The 20,556-nt window shown below is 37.4% G+C and overlaps 1 protein-coding gene across 2 annotated transcripts in view; it reads left to right on the top strand.

Annotated features, from left to right (window-relative positions):
• ROCK1 (Rho associated coiled-coil containing protein kinase 1) overlaps positions 1-20,556 on the top strand; it is a 101,738-nt gene that overhangs the window by 33,138 nt on the left and 48,044 nt on the right. For both annotated transcript variants that reach the window (XM_081952977.1, XM_081952978.1), the window contains exons 3-11: positions 7,774-7,874; positions 10,423-10,560; positions 11,789-11,964; positions 14,266-14,350; positions 14,544-14,688; positions 15,362-15,500; positions 17,129-17,220; positions 18,596-18,755; positions 19,901-19,967. In XM_081952977.1, coding sequence (XP_081809103.1) covers positions 7,774-7,874; positions 10,423-10,560; positions 11,789-11,964; positions 14,266-14,350; positions 14,544-14,688; positions 15,362-15,500; positions 17,129-17,220; positions 18,596-18,755; positions 19,901-19,967 — 1,103 coding nt within the window. The remainder of the gene's footprint in view (positions 1-7,773; positions 7,875-10,422; positions 10,561-11,788; positions 11,965-14,265; positions 14,351-14,543; positions 14,689-15,361; positions 15,501-17,128; positions 17,221-18,595; positions 18,756-19,900; positions 19,968-20,556) is intronic.

The following is a 20,556-nucleotide window of genomic DNA, read 5'->3' as shown; positions in this document are numbered from 1 at the left end:
CAGGCTTGTTCAAGCCCTCTATGTTCTGGGCCATCCTCACCAAGGCTAGGCCTCATTTATTCAGATGGGACTTCCCGCTCAATCAGATAAGACTTCCTCAGACCAGGGCGATAAGACACCTGCCGAATCTCAGGATCCAGGGGCGCGCCTCTTCAAGGAGGCCACTCCTCCCCAAGATCTGGTTCCAGCGCCTCAACTCTTCCTGGATGTTGTCCAGCGCTAATGGGCTCAGCCAGGGTCAATGGCTAACCCCAGTGAAGTGGATAAAAAGCTCTACTCCACGGAGACTGGAATGGAGGATCTCCTGAAGCTCCCCCAGGTGGATGATCCCATAGTGGCCCTGACCTAGAACTCAGTTCTCCCAGCAGATCTGCTTGAAGGACTCAGGGCTGAGGACAAGAAGGCAGAGAAGGCCTGTCATAAGACTCATATGGCCACTGCGTGGGCCATGGAAGTCTCCTCTTCTTCCTATTTCAGCAGGGCTTGGCTGCGTAAGTTATTAGCCAATCTCCCAACTAGCGACATTAGATCTCGCCAGGATGTAAACAAAATAATCGCAGCAGTAGAGTATTCAGCCGATGCCTCCTTTAACGCCACCAAATTCTCATTTAGGGCTCTTGCCTCCAATGTCGCCTCACATCGCCTGCTGTGGCTCTGTCACTGGCAGGCCGACATGAAGGCAAAATGGAAGCTAGCTTCGGTCCCCTTCAAGGGTGGCAAGCTGTTTGGGGAGGCCTTTGACTCAGTACTAATTGAGTCCAAGGACAAATGCAAGATCCTTCCATCTGTCATCAAGAAGCCGGACCGTAAGGGTCACTCCTTTTTTTGCAGACAGCCCTTTCATAATACAGACACCCCTTCTACCTCTGGGGGATACACCAGGCCTTACAACCAGTTGCAGGACCGCTCCCATGAGAGGTCCTCATTCAGCTGGAGCCTGCCCCCAATGGGAGGGGGCCGGTGACAGTCACTTTGTCCGTCGAAAGCAATGGTTTGAAAAACCCTCTTGGAACATTCTGTGGTTTCTCTGCTATCTATTTTTCAAACCGTTCCTTTCGACAGACAAAGTGACCATCACTGGCCCCCTCCCATTGGGGACAGGCTCCAGCTGTATGCCGACCAATGGGAGGAGACAACGATGAACACTTGTGTTCGGAACACGATTCCGTACGACCTAACGTTAGAGTTCCTATCGATGCCTCTACGGACATTCGTCCGCTGTCCCCTTCCCAAATCGCCCCTCAAATGCCAGCTGATGCAGGCAGAGACCAGACATTTACTAGACATAGCGGCCATAGAGCAGATACCCCCGGGTCAGGAGGGTAGAGGATTTTATTCGATCCTTTTCCTCGTTCCCAAGGCATCGGTGGTGGTGAGAGCAATACTGGACCTCAAGAAACTCAACATCCATTTAGGGTACAAGCGCTTCAAGATGCAATAGCTCCAAACCATATTGAGTTGCATCAGCCAGGACGATCTGATGACATTGATCGACTTGAAGGAGGCATACCTGCATGTCTCCATTCACCCAGCGCATCGCAAGTTCTTGAGGTTCCAGTTTGCAGACCACCATTTCCAGGACAAGGCCCTTCCCTTGGGCCTCTTGTCAGCTCCAAGAACATTCACAAAACTCATGGCCACAGTTGCAGTGAATCTCCGATCTCGTCCTGTATGGCTCGTCTGCTACCTGGATGACATCCTCCTACAGTCGTCATCCGTCCCACAAGCACATCAGGACCTCAGCCTCACCATTCGAACCCTTGAGCAGCACGGCTTCTCTGTCAATCGGGAGAAGAGTCACCCGATTCCAACCTCCAGGATTCAACATCTGGCCATGGTGATCGACTCCCATCGCTTGCAAGGTTTACCTCATGCAAGTGGACAGTATAACCTCCCTTGTGGGACAGATCAGGATATCCAGATCAGCCTCCATCGTGACTCTATTCCAGCTGCTGGGCAAACTGATTTCGTGCATTGCTGTAGTTCCCTGGGCTCTGCTATGTGCACGGGAGCTTCAGTGGTTCTTGCTTCCAGTTCAACGACGCAAAGCTAGCAACTCCAAGAGAGTAATGAACATACCTCCAGGGGTCATCAGGTTGCTTAGGTGGTGGCAGTCACCGGCGCTGAGAAGGGGCTCCCTGTTCAAGGATCCAGAATGCCTTGTTATAACGACAGACACCAGCCTTTTGGCTGGGGAGCTAATTTTCAGACACGTGACGCAGGGCAGGTGGTCGCCAGCTGATCTCGCCCACAACATAAACTGGCTGGAGCTCAGGGCAGCCAGGCTAGCTCTTCGACATTTCTGCCAGCACATCAAAGGCCTAATATTGACACACAACATTGCCACCAAGGCGTACATAAACCATCAGGGCAGAACTCGATCGAAGGCCCTGATGTTGGAGGCGGAGGCACTAGGGAGTTTGACCGAACGCCACCTTGAGTCACTGAGAATCTCGGAGTTGGCAGCCCTGTCAGTTCGGGAGGACTTGTGTCTGATACACCCCGACAGGGTGGCCCTCTGACTGGACCCGACATTTATTCCCAAGTTCAACTCCTAATTTCACCGGGCCCAGGAGGTCATCCTCCCGGATTTTTGTCCGTACCCCAAACATCCAAGAGAAAAGAGATGGGGCATGCTCGATGTCCGTAGGACACTACGAAAATACATCAAGCGCATGGCAGTGTTTAGGCGATCCAAATCACTCTTCGTGTCATTTCAACCGACATCCCAGGGTCGCAAAGTCTCCTCATCTACCATCAGACATTGGCTGCACACATGCATTACTTTTGCTCACATCCTGCAATGCAGACCGGTGCCATGCCACATTACTGAACAAATATTACCTCTACAAGGAGTGCCACCACCATCCAGGCACCTTTAGAGGAGATTTGCAGGGCAGCAACTTGGACTTCCTTATCTTCATTTGTTCGGAACTAAAAATTGGACAAATTCGCTTCTGCGGAGGGGGCATTTGGGAGGCGAGTCCTACAGGGCATTCATACCAGCGGAGAGACCCTGGACTCAACAGCTTCCTGCCCTAATGACATTTAGCTTGGGTATGTCCCATGCTTGGACTCTCCAAGCAGCGCACAGGATAATGACCATTGGCTTACCTGAAGGGTCATTTTCTGTGCGCTGCAAGGAGAGTCCAACCCCACCCTGGGGTCCTTCTACGCTGTTTGTTACGTATTTTTGGACATTTATATGGACTTATTTGGACTATTCTTCAACCCGTACAGATCCACGCCTTCATTGAAAAACTGGCAGTCAAGGCAACACCAGAGGCGTGGCTAAAGTTTCAATTCAGTCCTGGGCAGATTGGCTGAGTTTAACCCATGCTTTGGACTCTTCTCGCAGCGCACAGAAAACAACCCTTCAAGTAAGCCAATGTCATTTTCTGACTTCTGGTGGGCCCGGTAGGTCCGTTTTTTGCCTTCTTTAGGCTCTAGAGGCTTTCTATGAGTCTGGGGAGGGTGAAACCGCTCAATGCACAAACCGGACGTTTGGGAACGGACTTCTGGTTTGCATGTTGGGCTGTTTTTCGCCCTCTGGAGACTTCAGGAGGCTTCCCTTAAGCCCCTGGAGGCGAAAAACAGTTCAAAGCGCAAACCAGAAGTCTGTTCCCAAACTTCCGGTTTGCACATTGGGCGCTTCAACGAAACCTCCGGATGGCAAAAAACGCCCAAAAATTAAGGCTGAAAATCAGGTGGCCAGTGGCGCATGTGCGCTGGAGCTGACCGGGCAACGCCTTCCGTGCCCTCAGAAATGGCTCCGCATGCCACTCGTGGCATGCTTGCCATAGGTTCCCATCACGGCTAGAGGCCACCCAACCAAACAGGAAATAGATGAAATTTTTGCTAATCAGTAGGTAGGAAGCACATCACAATAGTAATGGGGGACTTTAACTATCCTGGCATCAACTGGGAGACAAACTGCACCAAGTGAAGGATCAAATAGGTTACTGACAAACTTAACAGACAACTTTGTCTCCCAAAAAGTAAAGAAGGGAACTAGGGAATCATCCACACATGACTTAATTCTCACTAACAGAGATGTAATGATAGAAGGTGTTGAAGCTACAGAAACCTTGGGGTGGGTGGGTGATCGTGCAATATTAGAATTCAGCATTATGCAAGCACAAGCAATAGAACAAAGTCAAACTAGTGTCTTGGACTTTAAGAGAGCTAATTTCAATAAACTTAGAGATTGGGAAGGATTCCATGGATGAGAATTCTCAAGGGGAAAACAACTCAAGAAGCTTGGGAAATTTTGAAAAGTGAAATTATAAAAGCCCAGTCTGAAGAAGAAAAAATACAACTCTCAAAAGAAACCAGCATGGCTGCATAAAGAACGCTCTGATAAATTGAAAGACAAAAAGGATAAAAGTTTGAAAGGGGGGCACATAACTAGGGAAGAATATCAGCAAATAGTTCGAGCCTGCAAAGATGAAGTGAGGAAAGCTAAAGCTCCAAATGCACCGAGGCTTGCGATAAATGTCAAAAATAACAAAAAAGCTTTTTTCAATATGTTAAAAACAAGAAAAAAGTCAAGGAAACAATTGATCCATTGGTAGGAGAAAGTGGCAAGAAGGTGACAAGCAACAGGGAGAAAGCAGAACACTCATTTTTTTACATCTGTCTTTATACAAAGGGAAAAAAGCAGTCCAACCTATCAAAAACAACACCGTGTAAAAAACAGATTAGGAACACAAGTTAAAATAGGGAAGAAAAGGGTTCTGAAGGAACTGGCAGATATGATCTCATAACCACTGAATTATATCTTTCAAAGATCCTGAAATACTGGGGAACTGCCAGACTGGAAAAGAGCTATTGTAGTTCCCATCTTCAAAAAAGGGGAAAAATATTCAGGAAATTATGGACCAATCAGCCTGACCTCAGTATCTGGGAAGATTCTGCAAAAGATAATTAAGCAATGAATTAGTGAGCAGCTAGAGGCAAACAAAGTAATAACCAAGAGACAATATGGGTTTGTCAAAAACAGATCATGCCAGACAAATCTTATTACATTTTTGACAAAGTTGACAAAATTAGTGGACCAGGGGAATGCTGTGGATATAATTTACTTGGACTTAGTAAGGTAGACCATAAACTACTAGACAAAGTAGAAAAGTGTGGCTTAAATAGCATCACCACCAGATGGATTTGTAACTGGTTGACCAACCACACTCTGTATGTAGTCCTCAATGGAACTGCATCTACATGGAGAGAAGGGGTACCCCAACAATTGTTTTAAGCCTAGTACTTTTCAAAATCTTTATAAATGATTTGGCCAAGGGGATAGATGGGGATCTCATCGAATTTGTTGATGAAACCAAGCTACTGTGTTTCTTCTAAAACACGACCCCCCCAAAAAAGGCCAGCACTGTTTTGTGTGTGTGCGTTAAAATTAAGCCCTACCCCCAAAACTTGGCCTTACCTAGCGCATGCACAGCCAGGCTTGTGTGAGTGGATGGCGGAAGGCTTTTTTGGCTGTTTTCACCCTCCCCAGGCTCCTAGAAAGCCCCTAGAAAACGCACCAAAAGCGGGGGGGGGAGATCACTGGTCGCACATATGGCATTATGGGTATGGCATGCCTACACACGACCCCTCTGCACTCCCCCCACTTTTTGGCAGAGGAGCCAAAAATGGTTTGTCATCACTGATATATTTGGTACCTGCTCAATAGTAGTAACTATGAGAGGGATCTTAGAGTCCTAGTGCCATGATGGCGAACCTATGGTATGTGTGACACAGGTGGCACGAGGAGCCATATCTTCCAGCATGCAAGCCATCAGCACCAGTGTGCATGTGCATGCCATCCAGCTCATGTTCGGTCTTCCAGAAGGTTGGGGGAGGCCATTTTCGCCCTCGTCAGGCTTCAGGAAAGCCTCTGGAGCCTGGGGAGGGTGGAAATTCGGGGCCAACTGGCAGTTTGCACATGATCCATTTCTGGCTTCTGGAGGGCCTCCAGGGGGGCGTTTTTTGTCCTCTCCAGGCTTCAGGAAAGTCTCCAGAGCCTGGGGAGAGCGAAAAATGGGCTCAACAGGCCATCTGGAAGTTCAGAAATTGGAGGCTTTCCTGAAGCCTGAGGAGGGTGAAAATGGCCTCCCCTGGAAGCCAGAGACGAATAATTTCTGAACTTCCAGTTGATTTGTTGGGCCCGTTTTATGCCCTCCCCAGGCTCAGGAGGCTTTCCTGGAGCCTGGGGAGGATGAAAATGGCCTCCCATGCCCCCCTGGAAGCCGGAAACAGATCATTTCTGAACTTCTGGTTGGCCTATTGGGCCCGTTTTTTGCCCTTTCCAGGGTCTGGAGGCTTTACTCGGGCTTGGGGAGGGCGAAACAGCCTCCCCTGGCCCTCTGGAGGAAATACCAAGCTCAGCTTGGAGGTGAGCAGTGCGGCACACTTGGGGGGTTATGTGTGTGGGGTGTGCGTGCATACGCATGTGGGATCGCATCCTACCACACACTTCCCTGCGACCGATTCGCTCTCATAGGGAAGGACTCCTCCGGGTGCCGTCCACTAAGCAATGTCAACGGGCGGCACCTAGGAGTAGAGCCTTCTCTGTGATGGGCCCAACCCTCTGGAATGACCTCCCCCCCGATATCAGAACCACCACCGACTTCCGCTCCTTTCGACAAAAACTGAAGACTCACCTGTTCCGTTTAGCTGGCCTGGCCCATTTATAGTTTTATTCTACCTCCTGGCAGATATTTTAATTGGGTATTTTTAGGGTATTTAAATATTGCTTTTAACTACTTTACTGCAGATATGTACAGTTTCTTATTGCCTCCTCTTTGTGTTTGTATTTTCTATTTATTGATGTGTTTTTATTTGACTGTACACCGCCGCGAGTCCCTTTGGGGAGAGGGGGCGGTATAAAAATCTAAATAAAAGTAAAGTAAAGTAAAGTAAAGAGGCATGCTATGCATTATGGGCACCCTCACATTTTTGACACACAACAACAAAAAGGTTCGCCATCACTGTCCTAGTGGACAACCAGTTAAATATGAGCTAGCAGTGTTCTTCAGCTTCCAAAAGAGCCAATACAGTTCTAGGCTGCATTAACAGAGGGATAGATCACGTAAAGGGTTGATACCACTTTACAATGCCTTGCTAAGGCCACACTTGGAATACTGCATTCAGTTTTGGTCACCACAATGTAGAAAAGATGTGGAGACTCTAGAAAGAGTGCAGAGAAGAGCATCAAAGAAGATTAGGGGACTGGAGGCTAAAACATATGATGAATGGTTGCAGGAACTGGGTATGTCTAGTTTAATGAAAAGAAGGACTAGGGAGACATGATATCAGTGTTCCAATATCTCAGGGGCTGCCACAAAGAAGAGGGAGTCAGTCTATTCTCCAAAGCACCTGAGGGAAGGACAAGAAGAAATGGATGGAAACTAATCAAGGAGAGAAGCAACCTAGAAATAAGAAGACATTTCCTGACAGAACAATTAAACAGTGTCTCCAGAAGTTGTGAATGCTCCAACACTTTGGAAGCTTTTAAGAAGAGATTGGACATCCATTTGTCTGAAATGATATAGGGTTTCCTGCCTAAGCAGGGGGTTGGACTTGAAGAACTCCAAGGTCTCTTCCAAGTCTGCTATTCTATTCTGTTCTATTCTATTCTATTCTATTCTAATCTCTATGTTCTATTTGAATATAATTTAAATCATAATTATATTTTTTATGTAAATTTATTTCAGAGACCGTGAGCATTCTTTTTAGAATGGGACTATTATTACAGTTTTTTTTATATTTTCTTCACAGACAAAGACACAATAAATAAAGTAAGAGATCTCCGTATGAAAGCTGAAGATTATGAAGTAGTAAAAGTGATTGGTAGAGGAGCATTTGGAGAAGTTCAGTTGGTAGGTTATTCTATGTATGGAGATTTTACAACTAAGACGTTTATCTTAGTTTTATTTTAAAATAGACATTTCCAATGAACAGACTATTCTTATATGTGATAGATGTTTGTGTCAGTTTTTCTGCTGCCAAAAATCTGGGAACTTGAAAATAAATATTTGCTTTGTATGGTTGGATCTTGCTGCTGTCTTATTAATACTTTCTTAAGTGCATATTTTTCTGAGTGAGTGTTGAAAAAAATGTGCTTTCTTCTAAGAGCAACTGGAAATACAATTCTGTCACTAGTTTTCAGTATGTTATTTGTGAAAATTGTCATTGAATAAACCATGATTATTTTTATGGAAGTAAATAATAGTCTAAACTGACATTTTCTTACCAATTAGTTATTGTAAGGCGACATGATTTGTGCATGGAAATATAATTTGATTATTGGCTTATTCTTGCCTAATTTTTGTGTCCTGTGTAAATTTGTAAGCAAGCAAAATATACATGATTAGTTCAACTGAAAAAAGAGCAACAAAATTACTAAATAAACCGCAAATACTTTGTCTGCAAAATAATATCTGTCTCCTCTTTAACTATAAATCAACCAAATTATAGTTAAAGTAGACTCTTGTTTAGCATGCTCTGTGAATTATATATAACAAGCAAGATTTATTCCATCTTTAAATGTATACTGTGGAAGAATAATTTTGGTTATTATGTTTGTTTCATCCTATTTTAATTAAGCTATTGTTACAGTATAATTTACAGAACCAACTACTATGTTCTAATGTTGCTAGTTGTAGAGATAGATTTTAGCAAGTCATATTGTAATTTTTAATGTAAATATGTGAAGTGCTTATCTGAGATGAGAGATTATATTTCCAGTCTGCACTGCAAGTAGAAATTCATTGTTTTCAGTGGTTTTATTTTAAAACCTTAATTGCTGTGAGAGGTACATTTTCCTGGAGGAAAGTTTTCCTCTTGGAGAGAGGTTATGTCTTTTTCTCCTTAATGTATAATCTACATAAATAATGGCTTCATGCTCTTCCATCAGTGTTTCAAAATCACTGATGTTAGCAACTATTTTAAAATCTAATGATAGTGTTGGGAAACAAGGCATTTTGTGAATAGACAATGTATATAAATAGTACACATACCTTTAGTGAAAAAAAAAAACACTTAAAAGTTGCGTACCCATAATTGGTTGCCCTGCCTACTTTTAGTGTTCATACCTCTGCATTACTTACTACCATTGGATTGAAATAGGTTATTCTATTTCTTTTACCTTAATAGGCCTTTAATATATGCAGTAATAAGCAATATATCAAATTAAATTTGAAGGTACCGTATTTTTTGAAGTATAAGACGCACCGGAGTATAAAACGCACCAAGATTTTGAAGAGGCAAATTAAGAAAAAAAGTTTTTGCACTCTGCAGACCTCCCAAAAATGGCCCGTTTTTTTTGCAAAAATGGGCCCATTTTTTTTTCCAAAAGAAAAGGGGACATGAATAGCCTTTAGGAGGCTTGTAGAGTGCTCCTGGGGGGTGCCCCTCCAAAAAACAAGCAAAAACGATCCATTTTTGTCAAATAAAAAGGGCATGCATAGCTTTTAGGAGGCTTATAGAGTGCTGCTGGGGGGGGGCAAAATTGAGCAAAAAACCAGAATGGTTTTTGCTCATTTCTGCCCACCCCAGCCCCCAGGAGCACTCTGGAAGCCTCCTAAAGGCTATGCACAGCCATTTTGGTGAAGGGGCGGGGTTTCTGGAGGCAACAAATGCTGTATAAGGCACCCAGATTTTCACCCTCTTTTTTGAGGGATAATGGTGCGTCTTATACTCTGAAAAATATGGTACTTATTTTGCATGATATGTATCATTTTATAATTTGTGTTTTATGGTTGCTATAAACAAAACTGACAATTACATATATTATTGAATTAAGGATTTGAATTTTGTTGCAGTACTGCTAGAATAATGCAACGTAGTTAATTCTCCAATATATTTATTAATACAACTTATCTTATGTACTCGCTCTAAAATAAATGGAAAATTGTTTAAACCTTAGACATTTGTGATATTTCAGATGTAATAAATAGAGAGAAAACTACACATTATCTCTATAGATAGGGACAGTAAAATAATTCAGTTATGAATGGATTTAAACATAAAATACTAAATTTATAAAATTAATTCCAAACTCATATGTAGGAAATATTATACTGGTCGGTTATAAAAATTTTACGGCTACATTTACAGGTAAGAAATAACTGGCCAACAATATTTCAAAGTATTTAGTTGTACAATATCTATCCTTGATATGACAACATTCAATAGCATTGATCTTTTCTAAACCTGTGGAGTGTGGGACAGTTTCGCAGAAATAAGTAAATCAATAATACTAGAGAAGAAGAGCTAGACAACAGTGCTCCATGAAATGTGAAAGAGTTTCCTTTTAAGATGATTACTAGGTACAAAACCCTAACCTTTCAACATAGTTAAAGGAAATAGAATGTACTCATGCTGTTTCATTCTTATATTATTTTTTTCATATTATTTGTTTTAAAGGTAAGACACAAGTCATCACGAAAGGTCTATGCCATGAAACTTCTCAGCAAATTTGAGATGATAAAAAGATCAGATTCTGCATTCTTTTGGGAAGAAAGAGATATAATGGCATTTGCAAATAGCCCTTGGGTTGTTCAGGTGATTTTTATTTGAATTCACATTGGCCAAGAGTTATAACATTTGTTTTGAATAAATGTCAAACATTTTGTATAGAGCATATATAATTTAAAGCCATGCTAATTTACTGACCTACAATTTTAAAACTCTCCTTAAATATATTTGTATTTGAATAATTATTCATTCCAATAATTAAGATAACTTAGTATGAAAACAAAAAAAATAATTATGCATAATGCTGATTGATAAGTAATTATAAAAAATAGTCTGTTTAGTGTGTTCATATGAGTTATTCCTCTTATGCTTCTGCTGAATTACGTAGCAGTAGGTGCTGTATTTGGCCTGGTTTAAAATCATATCTCAATTTGTTCAAACAAAATACACATGAACATGCAGCCCTTTTCATCTCTTTGCAGTTAAAAATTTTATAACAATAGTTTTTTTTAAATTCAAGCAAGAAAGTTAGGTTTATCAAGTCTGGATCCAGAAAGTATTTTAATTTAGGTTAGCTATTAATATTTTGATGTATTAAATTAGTATCTATGACTTTCATTGTTGTGGTTAATTATGGACTTTCCTGGTTAAAATTGCAGTCTGTGCAAAGGAAAGAGTTAATAAGTTGCATGTGAGAGATACAATTACCTGAATGTAGACTGTAATGGGGGATCTTTGCTTCCCTATAGCAAGCTTATTATGTGATAGTGAAACCCAGTTCTTGTGTACACAAACACGCATAGTTCTAGACTTATAACCATTTGTTTAATAGCCATTTGAAGTTACAACGGCACTGAAAAAATGAAACATTACAGTTTTTCACACAATAATTATTGCAGTATGCCCATGATCATGTGACCATAATCTTGGCAACTGGCATGCCTTTATGGTTATTGCAGTGTCCCAGTGTTATGTGATCAATACTGTTCAACCTTCTGACAAATCAAGTCAAGGGTGAAACTAGAGTCACTTCACAACAATATTACTAACTTAACAACTGCAGTGATTTACTTAACTGTGGCAAGAAATGTTGTAAAATGGGGAAAAATTCACTTAACAAATATCTTGCTTAGCAATGGAAATTTTGGGATCAATTGTGGTTGTAAGTCGAGGACTGTATATCTATATTAGTTTTTTATCAGTTGATATATTATAAATATAAACTCTATATTTATCTGTAACTTCATTTTTCAAAAAGAAAATAGCAGTTGATAGGAATGTACACACAGTGATTCTAGTCTATTATCTTTCATAGTTGTTTTATGCATTCCAAGATGATCGTTACCTTTATATGGTGATGGAATATATGCCTGGTGGAGATCTAGTAAATTTAATGAGCAACTACGATGTCCCTGAAAAATGGGCAAGATTTTATACAGCAGAAGTTGTTCTTGCATTAGATGCTATTCACTCCATGGGTTTTATTCACAGGTAAGTATCTTTTATATAGTGCATATTCTCAATATTTAAATTGTATTAAACATAATATTTTGAAATTTTAATTTATAATACTACTGGACGATTCACAATGTCAATCTTGAGCAGTTTTGAGGTAATCAGCACATAATTAAATTGTTTCATCCTTTCTGCAATACATTTGAAAATAGAACGAGTCTTACTGTATGTAATTTATAAACCTTGTTTTGAGGTTTATGATGAAATAGTTGTCTGATTAACTTCATATCATCCCACACTGGGTTTGAACCTAGTTCCATGAAGAGAAGGCAAGTACATGTAAAGGATTTTTTCTGTTTCATATTCAGTCCTCTGTATCTTTCATGGACAAGGATAAATTGCAAAATCTTTCTGTTGGAATTAGGGCAAAAGTTTTTTGTGTCCCATTACATTCTTGTCCCATGTGACAATAGGAATTGCCAGTTGGGATGCCCCTTTCCAATAGCTTCAGCTTATAAAAATACATCAAATCCAAACCATTACTGATTAGGTATATCTTTGTTACACTTGCTTGCATAAGCATTGTATAAATGTGTGCTTGGGGCAAACCATTTAAATGACATTAACCAAGACTTTATTGAATGTCAAAAGCATTATGTCAAAATCATGATTTTGTATCTCCATTTATTGTAATTACAATTACTTTATTATAGTCAGTGAGTAGTGAAATGACACCGTTATGAATAAAAGTTAATAGTATATGCGTAATATTCAACTTTTAATAGATTACTATTCCTCATATAATGGTTAACAATTATTATAAAATTAAGTAAATTATATTCCACAAAACATGAAGATAGTATGTCTAGAAAAAGACAAAATAAAATTATTTTAGCATTATAGAGAGTACAGATAAATAGATTATCCTTATTTAATTTATACTTTAAATCTGCCTAATAACTAGATTCATACTGATGTGTTACAAATTTGCTTAAGCAAACAAAATAAATACTTTAATAATTCAAAAAATAATGGTGAAAAAATGTATAGAAGTTATTATCTTAATATAACATACACATCTAAAATAAACCAACTATAAATATGCTTAATAAAATAATGTATTAGTCACTTGTTAAAAACCTATTAATATAGATTCCAGATTGTTCTCTGAGGACGGATTTCTGCAGCTGATGGCCTGCAACTGAGAAGCCGTTTTCCATTCTAGTGGTATACATGCGGACTTGGTGCATGGTTACCGTCATCTGGGCACATATATTAGAAAGGAGATTTCCTTTCAGAGCAGTGACTCCCAACTTTGACAATTTTCAGATATAGAAATTTCAGCTCAAAATTCTCAGTCAGGGCTATAGTGACTTGGGAATTACTCATATTTCATACATCTGAAAATAATGTTTTAGAGGAACAGAGCTTTATATTTCAACATGAAGACTGAACTGGGGTTGAAATAGATGGCAAACAATAGTTACAAAATGCTAATGTATAAATGTATCAGCTAGGAAACAGGATTCAATTATGGGCACACAAATCACCCAAAATAATGAAAAAATGCACAGGTTGTCCTCGACTTACAACAGTGAGGTGTTTAGTGACTGTGTATAGAGTTACAATTGTCCCCCAACATGTGACTTATGACTCAGTTTTGAGATTCTCTCATATCCAGTTCTCTGCTCCTCATGGTCACATGACCATTTTTGACAGTAGACATCCTAGATTTACAGCCATTTGCAGTGCCATCTGTTGCATGATTTGGGTTAGCTGAAAAGGTAATGTAAAGTTACATATTTAACCAATTGAATTCATGTCCACTGTGCTCTCTTTCAAAATCAAAATCTTAGCGCCTTACTATAGAACAGTTTTCATTTATTTACACAAAGAAATTACATGTTCAACAATTACAAAAAGGGAAATGTACTCTTGGAATCTACTCTTATACATGCCAGATCTTTCCCCCCCTTTAATTATACTGCTGTTTTTGCACTTTACTATACTGTGGACACATTACTGGTCAGTTATTGTGGCAGTGAACTTTTAAAAGGATCAAGAAATAGAGGGTGTGAAAGATTTTGTTATTAACCTTGTAGAATTTCTGGCATAAATAATACTGAACAAAATGGAAAAATAAACTAAATTGATGTAAGTATAAAATGTACATCACAATTAAAGGAGAATTTGTTTCAGAAAGGGAAACAAATGTAATTCAGAATTCACTCATTTTCCTAGCCATTGTTTATTTGTGTTCTTCATTTGTGATGAGGCTCAGTGTTCTTGCTTAATAAATAAAAGTTGGTCTGATAATATTTCTTTTACTGTTTTCAGAGATGTAAAGCCTGATAATATGCTTCTGGACAAATCTGGTCATTTAAAACTAGCAGATTTTGGTACCTGTATGAAGATGAATAAGGTTAGTAGGTAAAAACTACTAAATAGCTTTTAGCGTGTGAAGAAAAATGGTACTCTGAAAAACAGATATCAATGTTCATTTAAATTAAGAATTTTAATTGGAGTTCATACTTAATTTTAAACTTTATTTTCCAAACAGATCTAAGAAATCATCTTGCTTCATATACTTTAAAACAATCTTTGCTTTTTTATAGGAAGGTATGGTACGATGTGATACAGCTGTTGGAACTCCGGATTATATATCCCCAGAAGTTTTAAAATCACAGGGTGGTGATGGTTATTATGGACGAGAATGTGACTGGTGGTCAGTTGGTGTTTTTTTGTATGAAATGCTTGTGGGTGAGTATCAGAAAAATATTGTGTAAATTAATTACATTACAAAATAAACTACCTTGTTTTTATTGTCATTAATAATAATTTTAAATTCTGTGTATGACAATAGAGACCAGTCCTAATAAGATTATTTTAATCAAATCTCATTGAGTTCTGTGATGCTATTGTCTCTTTTCCCCCCCAAAAAATTCTGTGACTCTTGAATTTCATTTGCTGTTTATTCATCTGGAATTGTTGAAATTACACCATTTGCAGTCCCTTATGAGCAGCTAGAAGATGTTTCTATTAGAAGAGATTTCAACGCCAATTTTTTAAATATTACCTATCTACCTTTAAAGAAAAACTTATTTGAATTATCTATTTTATCTGTGTGTCATCTTTATCTTCCTCATTTTCCCCCGCTATATCTATTACCTCAGTTTCTTAGAATGATAATACCTAAATGGTTTCTAAAGAAGTGGGCATGAGGTAATCTTGGGAAATATACGATTGCAGAATATCTTTTCTTTTTGTGATTTTGATATGACAATGCTATTTTGAGCTTTTAAAATAAGCATTAAAAATGACTTTTTCTGGCTGAATGGTATTGAAATGTTGCCAAGTTGTGCAATCTAGGTATCTTATTTTATTATTTTAACAATCAGTTGTGTGACTTACAATTTTTTCTTTCTTGTTTTAGGGGATACACCTTTTTATGCCGATTCTTTAGTTGGAACATATAGTAAAATTATGAACCATAAGAATTCTCTTAGCTTCCCTGATGATAATGATATTTCTAAAGATGCAAAAAATCTTATTTGTGGCTTTCTAACAGACAGGTAATATATTTAGAATCATATTGTGAGAAAAGTATTTTTAAATACTTGTAATTATTTTTTAAAGAAACTTAAAAATTAAATGATTAAATGAATTCTTTTAATGACAATTATTCATCTTATAAAATATAGGCTATGCTCCTGTAATATATCAAAAATTGTTTAACCACAAGTTTTGAAGACAAAGTCAATGCTATTTCTTATTTTGTTTATTTTGTTTCTTGTTTTGTAACTTGTTCGTTATTTCTGTGGATTGGATAAAGTTTTGAGTGTAATAGAATAATTTAATAACAAACTATGAATTGTTCTTCATGTATTAACTAAATCATAATCACATCATTATATTAGCAACAAATGAACTTCAAACAGGGTGTATTGTTTTAAAACAAATCATAATTACCGTATTTTTTAAAGTATAAGATGCACCTTCCCCCCAAAGAGCATGGAAATGTTGGTGCATCTTATACACCGAATACAGCCATTTTTGGCCTCCTGAAGCCCCGACACCGCATCAAATTTTTGTGAAAAACGGGCCATTTTTTGCAATGGTTAAGGCATTTTTGCCTTCCCCCATCCCCCAGTAGCACTCTGCAGACTTCAGCAGGGCTGGGGGAAGGCAAAAATGCCCCTGTTTCCCCAGCCCTGCTGAAGTCTGCAGGGTGCTCCTGGGTGCAAGGGGGGGACAGAAACTTTTCTTTCTTTCTTACCTCTTTGAAATCTTGGTATGTCTTATACACCGGTGTGTCTTATAGTCCAAAATATACGGTAAATTACTACAGTTACAATACAATACAATAGTAGAGTTGGAAGGGACCTTGGAGGTCTTCTAGTCCAACCCCCTGCCTAGGCAGGAAACCCTATACAGTTCCAGACAAATGGCTATCCAACCTCTTCTTAAAGACTTCCAGTGTTGGGGCATTCACAACTTCTGGAGGCAAGCTGTTCCACTGATTAATTTTTCTAACTGTCAGGAAATTTCTCCTCAGTTCTAAGTTGCTTCTCTCCTTGATTAGTTTCCACCCATTGCTTCTTGTTCTGTCCACAGGTGCCTTGGAGTTACTTTATTATTTTTATTCTACAGGTTGTTCAGCTTTCTGTGCAAGATCTTAAATGATTTTTCCTCTGGAATTCTTGTCTTGAGCACTTGTACTTTAGACCTGGAGCATTGTTACTTATTTTTCTGCCCTTCGCCAAACTTTAACCCCTGCCCTGATTCTTAAAATACAGCAACATTTTTCTAATAATTTGAAAGATTTGGAAAAAATGTTTTATAGCTATCACATGTTCAGTCAAATGCAGATACAAGTAATGATGTAATGATTACTGATTACCTGGAAAATTGTTTTGATTAAAGTCAGATAAAAATTTTGTGGAGGATTTGTATAATTCTGTATAAGCATTTGCAATTCCTGTAGTATCAAATAAATGTTTCTGACAGCAAACATGCTTTTTACTACTGAGAATGTGGAAAATATTTCCATTCCATATTTACAGCAAAGAAACTGCTAATGTTGAAATAAATTATCTCTTTGCTTTAAAATGGGCTTTGAGTTAACATTTCATTTGTTTACAAATTATTTTCACGTGTGTACAGCATGTGCAGTTTAATTTTAAAATTATTTCACATACAGGGAGGTTAGATTAGGAAGAAATGGTGTGGAAGAAATCAAACGACATCCATTTTTCAAAAATGATCAGTGGTCTTGGGAAAACCTTAGAGACAGTAAGTAATTTACTGTATAAAATATTTTATTGTAATATAATTTTCATGTGTTATATTTTCTTTCTAAATGTTGAAGGAATATAATGTTCTACATTACAAACAGTTGCTGACCTGCTTATTCAAAAGGCCATGGTTCACACAACATTCACAAGGTTCACACTGTTTCATTCTAGAAAGTTTATGTACATCCAATGAGATTTTACATACCTTTTGTCTTCCTCCCCCTTCAATTTCTAAATATGGTTTCCAAATATTTGTTTGTCTGTTTATCATATTTCTGAAACTCCATCTCAAAGAGAGACTTATGGGGTACTGTGATATGGGGTATTTTGGACTGCTATTGAGGAATCATAGCCTTAGCTGAGCTGGTCATCTAAATTTTGTTGTGCAGTTCTTTAAACAGTGGCCCCAAACTTTTTGGCCACCAGGGACCTGTTCCGTGGAGAAAGGTATTTTCCCAGACCAGAGGGGCGTGGTTTTGCATGCTGCCTGTATCCCGCAGATGGGGTTTCACTTATTTGCATGGCTCGGTTACTGGCATGCCACAGACCGGTGCCCATTCACGGCTTGGAGATTGGGGGCCCCTTCCTTTAAAATATACAAAAAATATAAGTACTTATCATAACAAACCCTATAAAACATTTAAAATATTTTTAAAAACACAAATATATTTTATTTATTAAACATAGAATACATCTGAAACACTTGATTCAGGATAAATATTTCTAACCTAGTGGTTAATATTAAATCAACTTATCAAGTTCATAAAATTGTTTTGATTTTTAATTAACAATAATTACTAAATAATTTTTAACCATTCTGAGTTTTTCCTTTGATTTTCTATTATCCCAAAGATTATGTGGTACATTGCAGTATTATAATTATAATGGAAACATTTAGTATTTGAGATAATGGGGCAAAATGAGTAATTGCGACTATTTTATACATGACATCTATAATTTACTTTTTCTCTTTAATTAATAAAACAGTAGTAAAATCTTCTATGTTTTATAGAAAATACCACTATTATATATGAAAATAACTGCTTTGATAAATCAGTTTATAATAGTTCTCCTGTCCCAGCTAATATCTAAAATATTAGAAATATTTGGCAGAATTGAAACACTCAGACCAGCAGTTTGTTATGAGCTACTGTGGAACAGTTTGTGCCTTTTAATGTTACATAATTTTTGAAAGTTTTTAAGTTTCTGGGGGATTTACGCACATGCTGCTCAAAATATAATAAGGATTTCAGAATTGTATGATCTTGTAAAACGTTCATTTTTTCATATCATCTTCATTCCATTTATACATGTTCATATACATATTTTTATACAGTTATTAATCTTTGCTCTTTTGGGGGGGTTTGGGGTAGCTGTAGCACCTGTTGTGCCTGATTTAAGTAGTGATATTGACACTAGTAACTTTGATGATCTGGAGGAAGACAAAGGTGAAGAAGAAACATTTCCTATACCAAAAGCTTTCGTTGGCAACCAGCTACCTTTTGTAGGATTTACATATTATAGTAATCATCAGTAAGTATATGTAAATTTCATATATTGGCTTGTCAGTAAAAGTCATGAGGGTATTTATAACAGGAATATAGCAAATATAACTTCATTATTATTGCAGTCATTAAAAACTGTCTTCTGTAAGCATATTGTTACTGGAAATATTATTAACCATATTGCAGCTGTCTTTAATTTAGAAGTTTATTATCAATTCCTTAGAGATTATTTTCACTTCTGGTAACCTGACTGCATTTTGCTTTGTGTGTATTTTCAATTAAATAAGCCAGAATATTCAGGTAATAGTTGCTCTTATATTGCAGTCTAAAAAACACCTATAGGGATTAAAGCTATGTTTTGTAAATGCAACAAAATCTAATAAGGGAAGAAGAAAATGAAAGAAGGTGTCTGCTTATTTGGAAAATCATGCATGTGTTTAGTAATGCTGGAATGATCTCTTGATTCACTTCAGAAGAATACTTTGGGGCACAGATGTAGCACTCTCTGCACTCTAAAGCACCTGTATTTTTTCCTGAAATTATGCAACAACTATAGAGTTTTGTATGTTTTAAGAAAACATGAGGACAAGACATTTCCCATGAGGACAACACATTTCACAAATAAGTATATAAAAACACGAATATATTACTATAAAATCAATGGTATGATTTTTAGAAACAGCTCAATCATACGTTATCTTTAATAGTAACCTCTTCAATATATTACTTTAAACCAGGATATTGTGACTGATGCAAAATGTTTCAATTTTAAAGTGCACAGTACAGGGAAATGATAAATAAATAAATTGAAAAACAACAATGGAAGAGAGCTTTTGTCTTTTGAATGTTACATGGTGAATGTAGTCTAGTTGTAATATAAATAATGGCAGAGAAACAACACACATACACTCACATACACACAGCTACAAAGAAGACTTTATGATTGGTATAATATTATAGGACAGAGAGATTTTTAATTGATTGCTGACAGTCTTTGCATAGTTAATTGTCTAATATAGAATGTTCTAAGCTTCATAGTATATAGAATTCTATAGGTTTTTTTAAGCTTTGGAAAAACAAAGGCAATTTTTTTAAATTAAGGATATTCTGTTTTTTGAGAATAAATATATTTCTTTTTGGGTCTTTCTAAAACTTCTAAAATTGTGTTTGTAGGTATTTATCCACCTGCAAAGCTAATGCGAATGACAACAGAACAAGCACCAACATAGATAAAAACGTGGTATATTTAATTTTTTTAAAAAAATATTTTGTCATTGGTTAAATTTGTTCTACAATTTGTTTATGTTCTGAGAAATGTCCTATTTTAAATTAGATATAATTATATAATAAGACTTAGACAATAAAAATGAAATTTATTTACACATTAAAATTGTTACTTAAATTATGTCAAGTTTTTTGTTTTACATAAATATTATAATTTGGCTAAATTAAAATAAATTTCTTTACCATAAATTGAAACATATTGAATAAAGTTTATTCTATTACTCTGTTGAATAAAGTAATATTTTCCATATTTGATATACAGTAATTAAGCACAGCATTTTAATACCATTTTTTCAGCTCCAAAATATAATTGTATATTTTAAAAATAAGAAAAACACAAACTTTGGGTGTTTTATGTATTTTAAATAAATAATAGGAAAACAATCAAAATTTGATGCCGGAGCAAAAGACAATTTTATTTTCAATCTATTTCTTTACATAGTTTAAGATACTAACTTCACAAGTCTAATTGTGTTCTAATGTGTTCTCACATGTTCTAATGAAAAGCATTAAAATGATTTAATTAAATATAAATATTCATTTTT

Source organism: Natrix helvetica, assembly GCF_964273705.1.
Source record: "Natrix helvetica genome assembly, chromosome: 4".
In the NCBI taxonomy this organism is placed as follows: domain Eukaryota; kingdom Metazoa; phylum Chordata; class Lepidosauria; order Squamata; family Natricidae; genus Natrix; species Natrix helvetica.
The sequence above is the reverse complement of the archived record's forward strand: the minus strand, read 5'-3'. Positions and strand labels throughout refer to the sequence as shown.